This window comes from Amyelois transitella, chromosome Z (genome assembly GCF_032362555.1).
Source record: "Amyelois transitella isolate CPQ chromosome Z, ilAmyTran1.1, whole genome shotgun sequence".
NCBI lineage: Eukaryota > Metazoa > Arthropoda > Insecta > Lepidoptera > Pyralidae > Amyelois > Amyelois transitella.
Genome location: NC_083535.1, coordinates 1,143,267 through 1,156,774, shown reverse-complemented (window position 1 = coordinate 1,156,774; position 13,508 = coordinate 1,143,267). Strand labels below are relative to the sequence as shown.

Below are 13,508 nucleotides of genomic sequence, written 5' to 3'. Positions count from 1 at the left end.
AATGAACGACCGAGAAATTTCAAAGTCACTTGCAACAACCTTCCTATAGAGAATAAAGCCGGTATTTATAACCGCTGAACGAAGAGTAATAAATAAATTAATATATATACATATATACGAGTATAAGGGACAAATTACACAGATTTATTTAGCCCCGAAGTAAGTGCGAGACTTATGTATACGAGTACATACATATATATAAAATTCTTCGTGTATGTTCCCGTACTCCTCCGAAACGGCTCGACCGATTCCCATGAAATTTTGTGAGCATATTGATTGACATTGAAATGCATCGTTTCAAATCAGAAACATTGACATTGAAAGAAAATAAGTATTTTCTCTCTGACTCAAGGCCAATGTTGCCATTGCAGTGATCTCATTAAAAAGTTTAATTTATTTTTTAAACTGCAATACTCGAGATGCTACGACCTTCTATACACTATAATGATATTCTTGAAACGAGGTGGAAAAATAATGATAGAAGTTTCAAGTGAATACTCGTATTTGTCGACACGTTCTACCATAGATAATAATATTTTGTGTAAAATATAACTGGAATGTATAAAACAAATTATTTATAAATATTAGCCAGCGAGCTAGTCTTTTCGTATCCCGTAAGATAAAACGACGTGAAATGTGTATGTGTGCCATTCAACCTGCAAGCAAGTAGAGACACAAAAAATCGATATAGGCGATCTATGTAAGACCAAAAATATATTTTTTTTAAAGAAAATCTGTTTGGTTTGTCAGTCTGTACGTTTGTACTCACATCACGCGAAAACTATTCCTCCGATTTAAATGCGGTTTTCTCAGATTTGATAGGTTTGGCCCAACTTAAAAAAATGTTATAGAAAAATTTGCCCCCTCACCCATCTAAGGGGGTTAGCTTCAGTTAAGTTCAGCTTTTATGTATTGAAATTGTCGGACAATCTTATCCGTGAGCAAAGTCACCGGCAACAGCTAGTTTCAATATTGCGTATTAAATACAATTTTGCGTATTAAAATTTTTAATCAATTGTAGTTGCGCTCTGAAATAACTTAATAATCTCATTTTTTTTCAGCTAATTAAACTTGTGGGACATCAACAGACCTCCCCCATGACCCCACCCACCCACCACCCCACTAAGCCCTTGGAAAATCCTAAGAAACGACATTGTTTTATATTGAAACCTGACACTGTCTGGGATGTGATTTCAATGCACTAAAACGCATTTCTAGACTTCAGCTAGATAAAAGCTTATTTTGTGCCAATGACAGTGACGAATTTAAACAATGAACATATAAGAAAAATACGCTGTTGAACATTATTAGTTACAGGAATAGAAAAGGGTATGTTAAGATGGTTTAGTCGTGTGGAGAGCATGAATGAAAGTAAGTTGACTAAGCAGATATACAAGGAGAAATGGAGGGAAAGGTCGGAGTGGGAAGGCCTAGACGCACGTATCTTGATCAAATTATGGACGTCCTGGCAAAGGGTCAGGTCAAGAGTACCCGAAACCGCCGAGCTTGCATGAAGAGAGTTACGAATGTGTATGAAGCGAAGCAAGTATGCAGAGATCGTGGCAAGTGGAAAGATGTAGTCTCTGCTTACCTCTCCGGGAAAGAGGCGTGATTTTATGTATGTATATTGTATGTATGTATGAAACAAAGAATTTAAAAGTCTTACCTCCTTCAGCGGCCACCTCCTCCTTGTAGTGGTCCCTCATGAACCTCGCCAGGATGTTGTGGTAGAATATCTTTGCGTTGTTCCTGACTTCGGCTGTCACCTCCATCTTGGCTATCGCCTGGATGAGCACGTTCAGCTTCTGACGCGCGGTCAGGATTAATTTGTCGACTGGCAAGAGTAATAAGTAATTTAACAAAAGTAATTTTTATGTATGGGAAGACCTAGACGAACGTATCTTGATCAAATTAAGGACGTCCTGGTAAAGGGTCAGGTCAAAAGTACCCGAAACCGCCGAGCTTGCATGAAGAGAGTTATGAATGTGGATGAAGTGAAGGAAGTATGCAGAAATCGTGGCAAGTGGAAAGAGGTAGTCTCTGCCTACCCCTCCGGGAAAGAGGCGTGATTTTATGTATGTATGTATGTATTTTTATGTAAACTCCTGATTAATAAATGATAAGTACCTATATACCTACCTACAGGACAAATTACACAGATTGAGTTAGCCTCGACGTAAGTTCGAGACTTGTGTTACGAGATACTAACTCAACGATACTATATTGTATAATAAATATTTATACGAGTATAGATTAACATCCAAGATCGAAGGCCGGTATTCGACCCCGGGACCTCCGATGTCACAGACAAGCGTACTACCGCTGCGCCACAGAGGCCGTCAAAGTAATTAATATTTAAGATTACGGCAAGTTTTTGTTTTATCTTAAAATCTAGTAAAGCGTACATCTTTATGAATAGCTTAATGATGGATCTGAATTCAATGATGATTAAAATGGATTCAAGTAGTGATAATTTGCTAACCCATCGCCTAAAAGAAGAATCCCAATTCCATTTGCCTATCCCTTAATTGATTTTTACGATTGTAAAATGACAGATTTGTCGAAAAGATGATTTTCATTCAGTACCAGACGAGCATAAAAGCTAAATAAAATACTTTATGAGATATCTCCTTGAGCCAATCAAGGAAATCCATTTGACCTTATGAACTCATCGGCAATGCCGGCGCTAATCCAGGATTTAAAAGATTAATCTATTCTAGCTAGATTAATATCTTAGGTAAATATAGCTAGCTAGACCCTGGATTTACTAGACCAGCAGTTACATACTGACCGTGAGTGTTAAACATAAATAAATCTTTTTTGAATGACATGATGGAGAAAGTTGGGAGTTCGTGGGGAAACCTGCACATTCAAATTATAAGATAAATGTAAATATATAAATATATACGTAAAAGACGACTAAGGGATAGGCTTACAAACTTGGGATTCTGTTTCAGGCGATGGGTTAGCAACCTGTCACTATTTGAATCTTAATTCTATTATTAAGCCAAATAGCTGAACGTGCCCATCAAGACTGTTGGCTCTGTCTACCCCGCAAGGGATATAGACGTGACCATATGTATGTACCTATGTATGCAATTGTAAAACAGTTCTGACCGTGACCGTAAAACTGTTATATACATATACATACATATAGGTTAGCTTGGCCAGTGCATACGAACTTAATGAACAATTCACTGAATCATGAATGCGGCAGGTCAATCTGTTAAATATTTAATGTACATTTCGATCATAATAGACATCAAATGGTGCAGTATCATCGACTTTTTTACGGTCGGCTGTCTGCCTTGGGAATTTTCTATGCGCTGCTTCCTTTGCTATTGTCTTAAATCGCTTTCTACGATATGTGGACATAAGGTTTATACGAGCGTTGATGGTGGAATTCTTAAGTGGCCGGTTAAAAGGGTGATGCGCATTAACAGGAACAGGTTCAAATCCTACCTCAGCCATGTACCAATAACTATTCTCGAAGTTATGTAGGTACATTACTTTTGACGGCCTCTGTGGCGCAGCGGTAGTACGCTTGTCTGTGCCACTGGAGGTCCCGGGTTCAAATCCCGGTCAGGGCATGATGAGAAACGAACTTTTTCTGATTGGCGTGGGTCTTGGATGTTTATCTATATAAGTATCCTACTACTATTATAAAGGCGAAAGTTTGTATGGATGTTTGTTACTCTTTCACGCAAAAACTACTGAACCGATTACCATGAAATTTGGTATGTAGGTAGCTGAAGACCCAGAATAACACAGACTTTTTATCCCAGAGTTCCCGCGGGATTGATAGGGTTTCCATGCGGACGAAGTCGCGGGCGGCCTCTAGTTTAATATAAAATATCGTATCGTTGAGTTAGTATCTCGTAACACAAGTCTCGAACTTACTTTGAGGCTAACTCAATCAGTGTAATTTGTCCCTTTTATATTATTTATTTAATTTGAATACTCTTACGGTGATTACGATGCTATTATGGTGAGGAAACCTGCACATTCAGGCAACTGGATGTGTAACCATGATCGATCCAGTACGGGTAAAGCTCCCCTGCAAATGTTACGGAGGTCAGAGTCGGTTCGTGTAAAAACACTCTTAATCCAAGGTCCATGGTCAAAGGCATACTCCTCTTTACTCCTCTTCGGGTGAACGGAATTAAAGCTAACAGGAAGAGATTCCTCATTTATGATAAAAAAAGCTAAACAGTTTAAAGTACATTAAGTACTAAATTTAAGTTAATGAACCAATGACTTGTGCAATTTCACCTCAATAGTCTTTTTTGTTATAATATTCGTATACCCAGAGGCAGTGCAAACGATAAAACTTATTTTAAGTATATTGTAAATTCTCAGCTTAGTGACTATGTATGTCTTAAATACATACATAAAATCACGCCTCTTTCCCGGAGGGGTAGGCAGAGACTACCTCTTTCCACATGCCACGATCTCTGCATACTTCCTTCGCTTCATCCACATTCATAACTCTCTTCATGCAAGCTCGGCTGTTTCGGGTACTTTTGACTTGTATGTCTTATTGAGAAATAAAGATCTTTGAACAGTTTTACTCACAGTCAGCTTCAAGTTCAGGCACGGGTTGCACCTGGTCCTCCAGGGCGTACTGTATGGCGGGAGGGACATTTTTGAATGGCCGAGGCTGGGTAGCCACACCTGGGTAACAAATTAATAGATAATATAGCCGAAGCATTCTCAATTTTATTTTGAAGCTCAAATTCATCAAACAATCCGCACGTGAGAAACGTGGTCTCTTGGTCCTTTCCAGACTATAGTCTCGTTGTGGATTTGGGTCTAGTTCAGGATCAAATTGACACCCAAACTTATGCAGGTAGACAGGTAGCTTCTCTTCAAAATCTTAAATATTTGGGAAACCCTGTCTTCCCCAACCCAGGATCATGATCAGATCTTCATATTTACCCTTTCGGATGTTGAAAACATTTATTATGTATTAGTAGACATACTAACTTATACATAATGGTACCAACTTAGTATCACATTATAATTTTAAATCTAACTAGAATTGTTTAAACCTAGTATTGCATAATTTACATTTATCTATTAATAGGTGCTTATTTATTATTATTTATTTATTATCTAATTCTGTTTTTTTTTTTTTTCAAGGTAAATAACAACGTAAACATATTGTAATTCTATTACATATTCGAATTAAGTTATCATATATAGAATAAAAATTGTTATGGACGAGCATAGACTTAATTTTTTTATTAAATAGATTTAATTTATTTTCATTTTTTTAAGAATTTGGCAGTTTATTGTAAATTTTTATTAATTACCATACGAAAATCTCTTTCGTCCACATTACGAGCTACGAGTAACGCGTTGAATGTCCACGCTATGAGCCACCAACTATGCGTTTCATGCCCACGCGACGAGCTACAAGCATTAATTATTCGTGATTTGGTCGGATTTTCGGATCCCCATAAAAGGGCACGCAGCGTGCTATGCATCTAACAGTCAAGCGGAATATGCGGCTAAATGCAAGTGTGGTATGCCATTGCGTGCCTGATTCTATTTTGGATGCCGCTTCCAAATGTTTCCCTTCATACTGCACTAGCTAATTTCGCGCATTTGGTGGTGATTTTGGGAAATTCTCTAATTTGATTCTTCCTCTACACTATTATTACATAATTAGTTTTGGCTACCAACGTACGAGTATTAGTTTCGGCATAATCTCTCAGTGACTTATTAAAACATACTAATAGGTATAATTAATGTGCAATTATGTTTTTTTACCGTCTTTAAACCGATCTCCTAGATTTCGCATACTTACTGTTGGAGTAGGTATAAGAATTATACTTTACACGCTAGCGAAAGGACGATTATGTTGATGATTTAAATTTTCTAGTCTCTATATTTCATTAAGATTCCTACTTTAGCAATATCGCGTTATAATTTTTTTCTAAAACAATCCCTAAGAACATAACCTTTGTCTTTTAGTCTTACAATAATGAGCATACGCAATCATGTCGTTGAATGCAAATTGCAAAGCGCCGAGAGAGTCAACATTTCCCAAGGGCTCATTACTTGTTCGACAAAGATTCATAAGGCGTTCCTTCAGCTCATTAAAGAATGCACTCGCATTTTATTTAATGGACTTGAATCTAGGAAAGATTGTAATTCAGAGCGCCGGTGGACGAGCGATTAGGATGACTAGTTCTTGATTGAATGCTGCATTTTATTAAATTGTGTATGCTTTTGATTATTTTTGTACCACGTCTGTCATGCCTTTATATCTCTTCGCTCGGGTCTACTGAAAGTTATGTCTAAAGAAATAAGCGGAATCCATATAAGTTTCTATATGAAATAACAACAGTTTTTTTGTTTAAGTATCATTCCTCTGTGTTCTTGAAAAATAAATATATACAACACCATTTTCTGTGAAAAATCTGGATAATTTTGTAATAGCAAAACCAACCAACATTTATCACGTCCCTTACAGAGTCCACAATCGCAAACACAATCATCAAAACAGGACACAAATTTCACAAAAATAAAAAACTTTCATTTCCATCGAATGCTGGAGGCCATGAGTATTTTAAGGATACTTTTCTGTCGGAAAAGCACCGTAATGCTGCATAATTGAGCTGGGATGATTAATTCGCCGGGGGCTGGATTAATTAGCAATACACAATTTGTTAATTATCGTGTTTTGATCCGCTGAAGAAATAATGCTTTAGTAGCTAATGTTGTTGGGGCGTTTACGGAGAAATTGAAAAATGGAATCGTCAAAAAAAGCAAACAAAAACAAAAAGTCTTAGTTGTTAATTTTGTCTGGACGTAGGAGTAATTAGAAAAATAATTAAAAAGTACTAATGACTAATGTTGTCGCATTTACGGAGAAGCGTCAAAAAATAAATAAAAATATTTTTTTAAGCAGTTATTGTTTTTCGGTGTCAACAAATACATTTAAGAGAAATTAATCGTTTTTGGGCTATTACGCAAAAAAAATATAACTTAAACCGAAGCGTTTGTAATTAATATGCCAGAGAGATGAACAAATTAAAAAGAAAACTGACTGATCGGTTAAAAAATTTAAAACTTGGCATTCAAGGTAATTTATCAGTTTCAAGTTTCAATGGAGTTGTGAATCCCTATTATTGTATATCTCCAAAATATAATTCATAATAATAGGAAATAGATATATAATAATATTATACTTCATTGTGGGAATATGTCTGTCTGTAACGCTCTCACGGCAATAACGATAAACCGCTGTTGCATTGTATGAAAAGGTATAGTCGGTAATCCGAGGTAGGTAGTTTTTATCAAATATTCCAATTGTATAAAGCCCAAGTGTAAAACTTGGTTTATACATACACACATATAATCACGTCTATATCCCTTGCGGGTAAACAGAGGCAACAGTGTTAAAAACACTGATAGGTTACGTTCAGCTGTTTGGCTTAATGATATCATTAAAATTCAAATAGAAACAGGTTTGTAGCCTATCACCTAAAAGAAGAATACAAGTTTATAATTCCTTAATCGACTTTTACGACATCCATGGAAAAGATGTGGAGTGGCTCTATTATTTATTCTATTAGTGCCGGGAACCACACGGCAACCTTACGGTGCACACGGTGCCTTCCTTAGTTTGTAGATAGAAATATAAACATAATATAAAATCACGCCTCTTATCCGGAGGTGTAGGCAGAGACTACATCTTTCCACTTGCCACGATCTCTGCATACTTCCATCGCTTCATCCACATTCATAACTCTCTTCATGCAACCTCGGCGGTTTCGGGTACTCCAAGTATATAAGTAGAAAAATATAAGTTTGATAGAAATATATAAGTTGGTCTTTTTGAAAAAGGAAAAAAACCAATCTCACCACTTTGGACAACAGCTCATTGATCTGTTGCAAATATAAGTTTGATAGAAATATATAAGTTGGTCTTTTTGAAAAAGGAAAATAAAAACCAATCTCACCAACGCTAGACAGCAGCTCATTGATCTGTTGCAAGGAGGTCTTCATCTCGATGATCAGACGACCCTTTCCGTCCAGCATCCTCTTGAGGTCGGCCTCCTCTTTGGCCTCTGTGGACAGTTCTGCGCGCAGTTGTTTCTTGTCTCTTACGTATCTAAAAAAAAAAAAAACAACAATTTTCATATACAGTCACGTCTATATCCGTTGCGGGGTAGACAGAGCCAAGAGTCTTGAAGGGACTGGTAGGCTGCGTTCAGCTGTTCGGCTTTATGTTGGAATTGAGAAAAAAAACATGTTATATAAATATACATATACTTATTTATATATTGACGGCCCCTGTGCAGCGGTAGTACGCTTGTCTGTGACACCGGAAGTCCCGGGTTCGAATCTCGGCCAGGGCATTATGAGAAAAGAACTTTTTCTGATTGACCTGGGTCTTGGATGTTTATCTATATAAGTATTTATTATAAAATATAGTATCGTTGGGTTAGTATCTCGTAACACAAGTTTCGAACTTACTTCGAGACTAACTCAATCTGTGTAATTTGTCACGTATTTATTTATTATTAATAAATAAATAAATATATAATAAATATATACGGGACAAATTACACTGATTGAGTTAGCCTCGAAGTAAGTTCGACACTTGTGTTACGAGATACTAACTCAACGATACTATATTTTATAATAAATACTTATATAGATAAACATCCAAGACCCAGGACAATCAGAAAAAGTTCTTTTCTCATCATGCCCTGACCGGGATTCGAACCCGGGACCTCCGGTGTCACAGACAAGCGTACTACCGCTGAGCCACAGAGGCCGTGTATTATTTATATAGTCACGTCTATAACCGTTGCGGGGTAGACAGAGCCAAGAGTCTTGAAGATACTGGTAGTCTGCGTTCAGCTGTTCGGCTTTATGACGGACTTGAGAAAAAAAAACAATATTTTATATAAATATATAAAAAAAATATTCAATATAGACATTTTAATTGGGGAAATTGAGTGAGCATTTTACCTTACATACATAAATCTATGTTGTTAAGTCAATGCGACGCGGGGTAGATAGAGCCAACAGTTCTGAAAAAACTGAAAGGCCACCCTCAGCTATGTGGATAAATGACGGAATTGAGATTTAAATGGTGACAGGTTCCTGGCCTACAATAAGAACACACATAAATATCATCACCTCTATATCCGTTTCGGGGTAGACAGAGCCAACAGTCTTCAAAAGACTGTTAGGCCACGTTCAGCCGTTCGTACGTACAAGAAGAATCCCAAATTAATAAGCCTTTCCCTTAGCCACCTTTCACGACAGCCATGGGAAAGGATGCCAAGGGACAGGATATGGAGTGGTCCCATTTTAAAGTGGCGGGAACCAGACGGCACCTACGACTCGGTGCATCGCTCATCCGTGTAACACAAATCATATCCCTACAAGATAGTTGTAGGAGGCTGTAAAGTGTACAAGATAGGGCAAGGTCAGAGGTGAGACGGTAACTCACAACAAGTCGTGGCACAAGTCACGAGCGAGGATTTCAAGCCGTAACACGTTGGGACATGTTTCGAAACGTCCGACACAAAATAAAGGCACGTCACGTGTGCGTTTAATACATGTAGTACTTTAACTGTGGTGTGGTTCCCGTCACCGATATAAAAAAGAATAGGACCACAGGACCAACGCATCTCTTTCCCATGCATGACGTAAAAGGCGACTAAGGGATAGGCTTACAAACTTGGGATTCTTTTTTAGGCGATGGGCTAGCAACCTGTCACTATTTGAATCTCAATTCTATCATTAAGCCAAATAGCTGAACGTGGCAATCCAGTCTTTTCAAGACTGTTGGCTCTGTCTACACCGCAAGAGATATAGACCTGACCATCTGTTTTACTATTCGGTGCCGGGAACCACATGGCTTATAGTGCTCTTTAGCAAAGAACATCCCCCATTACAGTTACTAAGGGGATGATGATCGAATTAAAATCGGGTTTTTAATCATGTATCGATTTCCTATTGAACATTGGGGCAATAACTCTTCAGCCGGGGCACAAGTCATAAAAGACAAAGTCGTTAAAGCTTATAAAAAGCTTAGAAAATAAATACTTGTTCATAAAAGAGCAGCCGTGTAAACCCGCTCAGCTGTGATATGCAAAACACATCCTTAGAAGACAGATGCAAGGTTAGGAGCGAGACGGTAACTCACAACAGGAGGTGGGGCAAGTCACAAGCTGACGCCGAAACATATTAATTCACACTGTTGACCAAAATGGAAGACATGTATGTCACGTTTTTATGGAGCGGATCCAGTAGAAATAATGTAACTAACATTATTTCTAGAATACAATTGGTTTACAAATATTCTATGTCTAAAGAATGAGTTAAGGATAGAATTTATGATTAGATAAAAATGTGTAGTATATTTTTGACTTGATTTTTGCCTATTTATTTTTGTATTTTTTAACACTTGGCATCACCCGTACATCCATCGTATTTTGTTCAAAGATTTAACTGGCAGAGAATGCCTAGTGGCATTAATTCCACCTGTTGTACATTTTACGTGCATAAAGTTCAAATAAATAAATAAACAAAAGTATCTTTGGTTGGAACCTCAACATATTTATATACATATAACAAGCTTGTACCCTTAGGTTCGCCCGCGCGAATTAAGCGCCATCGACATGCGTGTATTAAGATAATTTATTAGCGCTACCTACATTCATATTTAAGTGGGTACTCTAAGACCTACAAACGCGAATTTAGCTCCACCTACTGAGGGAAACAAGTTTTGCGCAAATCCCATGAAAACATTGTTTTTACTGAAATTAAATTAAATATATGTATATACGCAAAATTTCAAGATTGGATCAGTAGATAACGCATCAAGAGATAACAAACAAACAAACTCACTCTAGCATTTTAATACTAATTGAGTTTAAACGCATATTCACATTTAACATAAGACGTTATGCCTGCACTATACGATACGTATTTTGAAACGAATAGTTGGAGATGCGAGTGGAAAAATGTTGTGAGTTCAAAGTTGAGCAGCGAAGTGTGTTATACCGTGCAAGGTCAGAGGTCAGACGGCAGCGCACCAACAGGCCGCGGCGCAAGTCACGAGCGGAGGTCAGATGTTGGTATTTAATATTGATTTATTAACGGCCTATGTGGCGCAGCGGTAGTACGCTTGACAGTGTCACCGAAGGTCCCGGGTTCGAATCCCGGCCAGGGCATGATGAGAACAGAACTTTTTCTGATTGGCCTGGGTCTTGGATGTTTATAAAATTGGTCTTAAGTATTTATTATAAATTATAGTATCGTTGAGTTAGTATCTCGTAAAACAAGTCTCGAACTTACTTCGAGGCTAACTCAATCTGTGTAATTTGTCCCGTAGGTATATATTTATTTATTAAATTAGCTTTTCCCCGCAGCACCGTCCGCGTGACCATTAAAAAGACGCCTTTTAAGAAAAAAAGCGACGAATTTAACGCCATCTACGAAAGATCGACGAAATTAGCACTACCAATAAAAAGCAACGTTGTTAAACTTAATTTCAAAAAGGGAGGATATCTATTGGAGGCGGTTCATACGTAAAGTCACGTCATTAAGACAGAGCCTATAATCCTGAAAAGACTGATAGGCCAGCTGTTTGGCTTGGATGGACCAGATGGATAGGTCCTATTCTGTTTTTCTATTCGTGCCGGGAACCACACGGCTTATAGTGCCCTTTAAGCAAAGAACATCCCCCATTACATTATGACACTCTCCTCCATGCCCCCCCCTCCCCCCCCGCTCCCGTTACTAAGGGGATGATGATTGAATTAAAATCGGGTTTTTAATCATGTATCGATTTCCTATTGAACATTGGGGAAGGGGGGGCAGGGCAATAACTCTTCAGCCGGGGCACAAGTCATAAAAGACAAAGTCGTTAAAGCTTACCTTTAATTGTCCATAAACATCGCAACTGTTCGGATAAGTAATAAAAAGTTTCGAGTAAGTATTAATTTCTTTTAATTTAATCGCTTTAGGTACTCGTATTGAGAGAAAGGTCATTCTCTCAATACGAGTCTATTTTTAAGCGTTTGAGACAACCCTTATCGCTAAGGGGTATGAAAGATAGATGTTAGCCGATTCTCAGATCTACTCAATATGCTCACAACATTTCATGAGAATCGGTCAAGCCGTTTCGAAGGAGTACGGGAACGAACATTGTGACACGAGAATTTTATACATAAGATTCTACATACTTACATACATCCCTTGCGGGGTAGACAGAGCCATCAGTCTTGAAAGACTGACGGGCCACGTTCAGCTGTTAGGATTAATGATAGATTCAAGTAGTGACAGGTAATCTGTCCCGTATATATTTATTCATTTATTTATTTATTTTTTAAATTCGAAAACCAACTAGTCGGCCATTAATTTTGCAGTTACGAGGCGGACACGAGATTTATATATACATAAGATATAATAATGTACCTACTCTGTGCCGAGTGGTTCCCGGCATCTCTTTCCCATGGATGTCGTAAAAGGCGACTAAGGGGTAGGCTTATACATACATACATACATACATAAAATCACGCCTCTTTCCCGGAGGGGTAGGCAGAGACTACCTCTTTCCACTTGCCACGATCTCTGCATACTTCTTTCGCTTCGTCCACATTCATAACTCTCTTCATACAAGCTCGGCGGTTTCGGGTACTTTTGACCTGACCCTTTACCAGGACGTCCTTAATTTGATCAAGATACGTTCGTCTAGGTCTTCCCACTCCGACCTTTCCCTCCACACTCTCCTTGTATATCTGCTTAGTCAACCTGCTTTCATTCATCCTCTCCACATGACCGAACCATCTTAACATACCCTTTTCTATTCCTGTAACTACATCTTCTTTCACATCACAACATTCCCTTATCACGCTGTTCCTTATCCTGTCACTCAATTTCACACCCATCATACTCCTTAACGCTCTCATTTCCACTGCATTTATTCTGCTTTCATGCTTCTTTTGCCATACCCAACTTTCACTCCCATACATTAATGTCGGGACCAACACGCCCCTGTGCACAGCCAGTCGAGCCTTTTTGGATAGTTTCTGACTGCTCATAAAGGCATGCAAAGCTCCATTCACCATGTTCCCCGCGTTCACTCTCCTTTCAATATCACTATCATACTTGCCATCTGATGTAAACTTTGATCCTAGATATACAAACTCTTTCACTTGCTCCACTTTTTCTCCTCCAATCAAAATATTACATGCTGTCATTTCTTTCTCCATTTCAAAAACCAGTGTTTTAGTTTTACTTACGTTCACTTTCATTCCTTTCTCTTTTAAAGCTTCATGCATACAGTTTACCATCTCCTGTAACTCCTCCGCTGATGACGCCAGTATAACCTGATCGTCGGCATAGAGCAGACATTTGACGAGTAACTCATTCATCCTTAATCCACTTTTAGACTCTTTCAAATCTGTCAAACAGCTATCCATAAATAGGTTGAACAGCCACGGTGACGCAACACATCCTTGCCTAACACC

General features: G+C 38.1%; 1 protein-coding gene across 1 annotated transcript in view; it reads right to left on the bottom strand.

Moving 5' to 3' along the window:
- Positions 1 to 13,508, bottom strand: part of LOC106130497 (uncharacterized) — a 56,849-nt gene that overhangs the window by 2,962 nt on the left and 40,379 nt on the right. The window contains exons 8-10 of the mRNA XM_060953888.1: positions 7,974 to 8,125; positions 4,576 to 4,674; positions 1,667 to 1,834 (exon numbers count right to left, since the gene is read on the bottom strand). Of these exons, the coding sequence (XP_060809871.1) occupies positions 1,667 to 1,834; positions 4,576 to 4,674; positions 7,974 to 8,125 (419 nt within the window). The remainder of the gene's footprint in view (positions 1 to 1,666; positions 1,835 to 4,575; positions 4,675 to 7,973; positions 8,126 to 13,508) is intronic.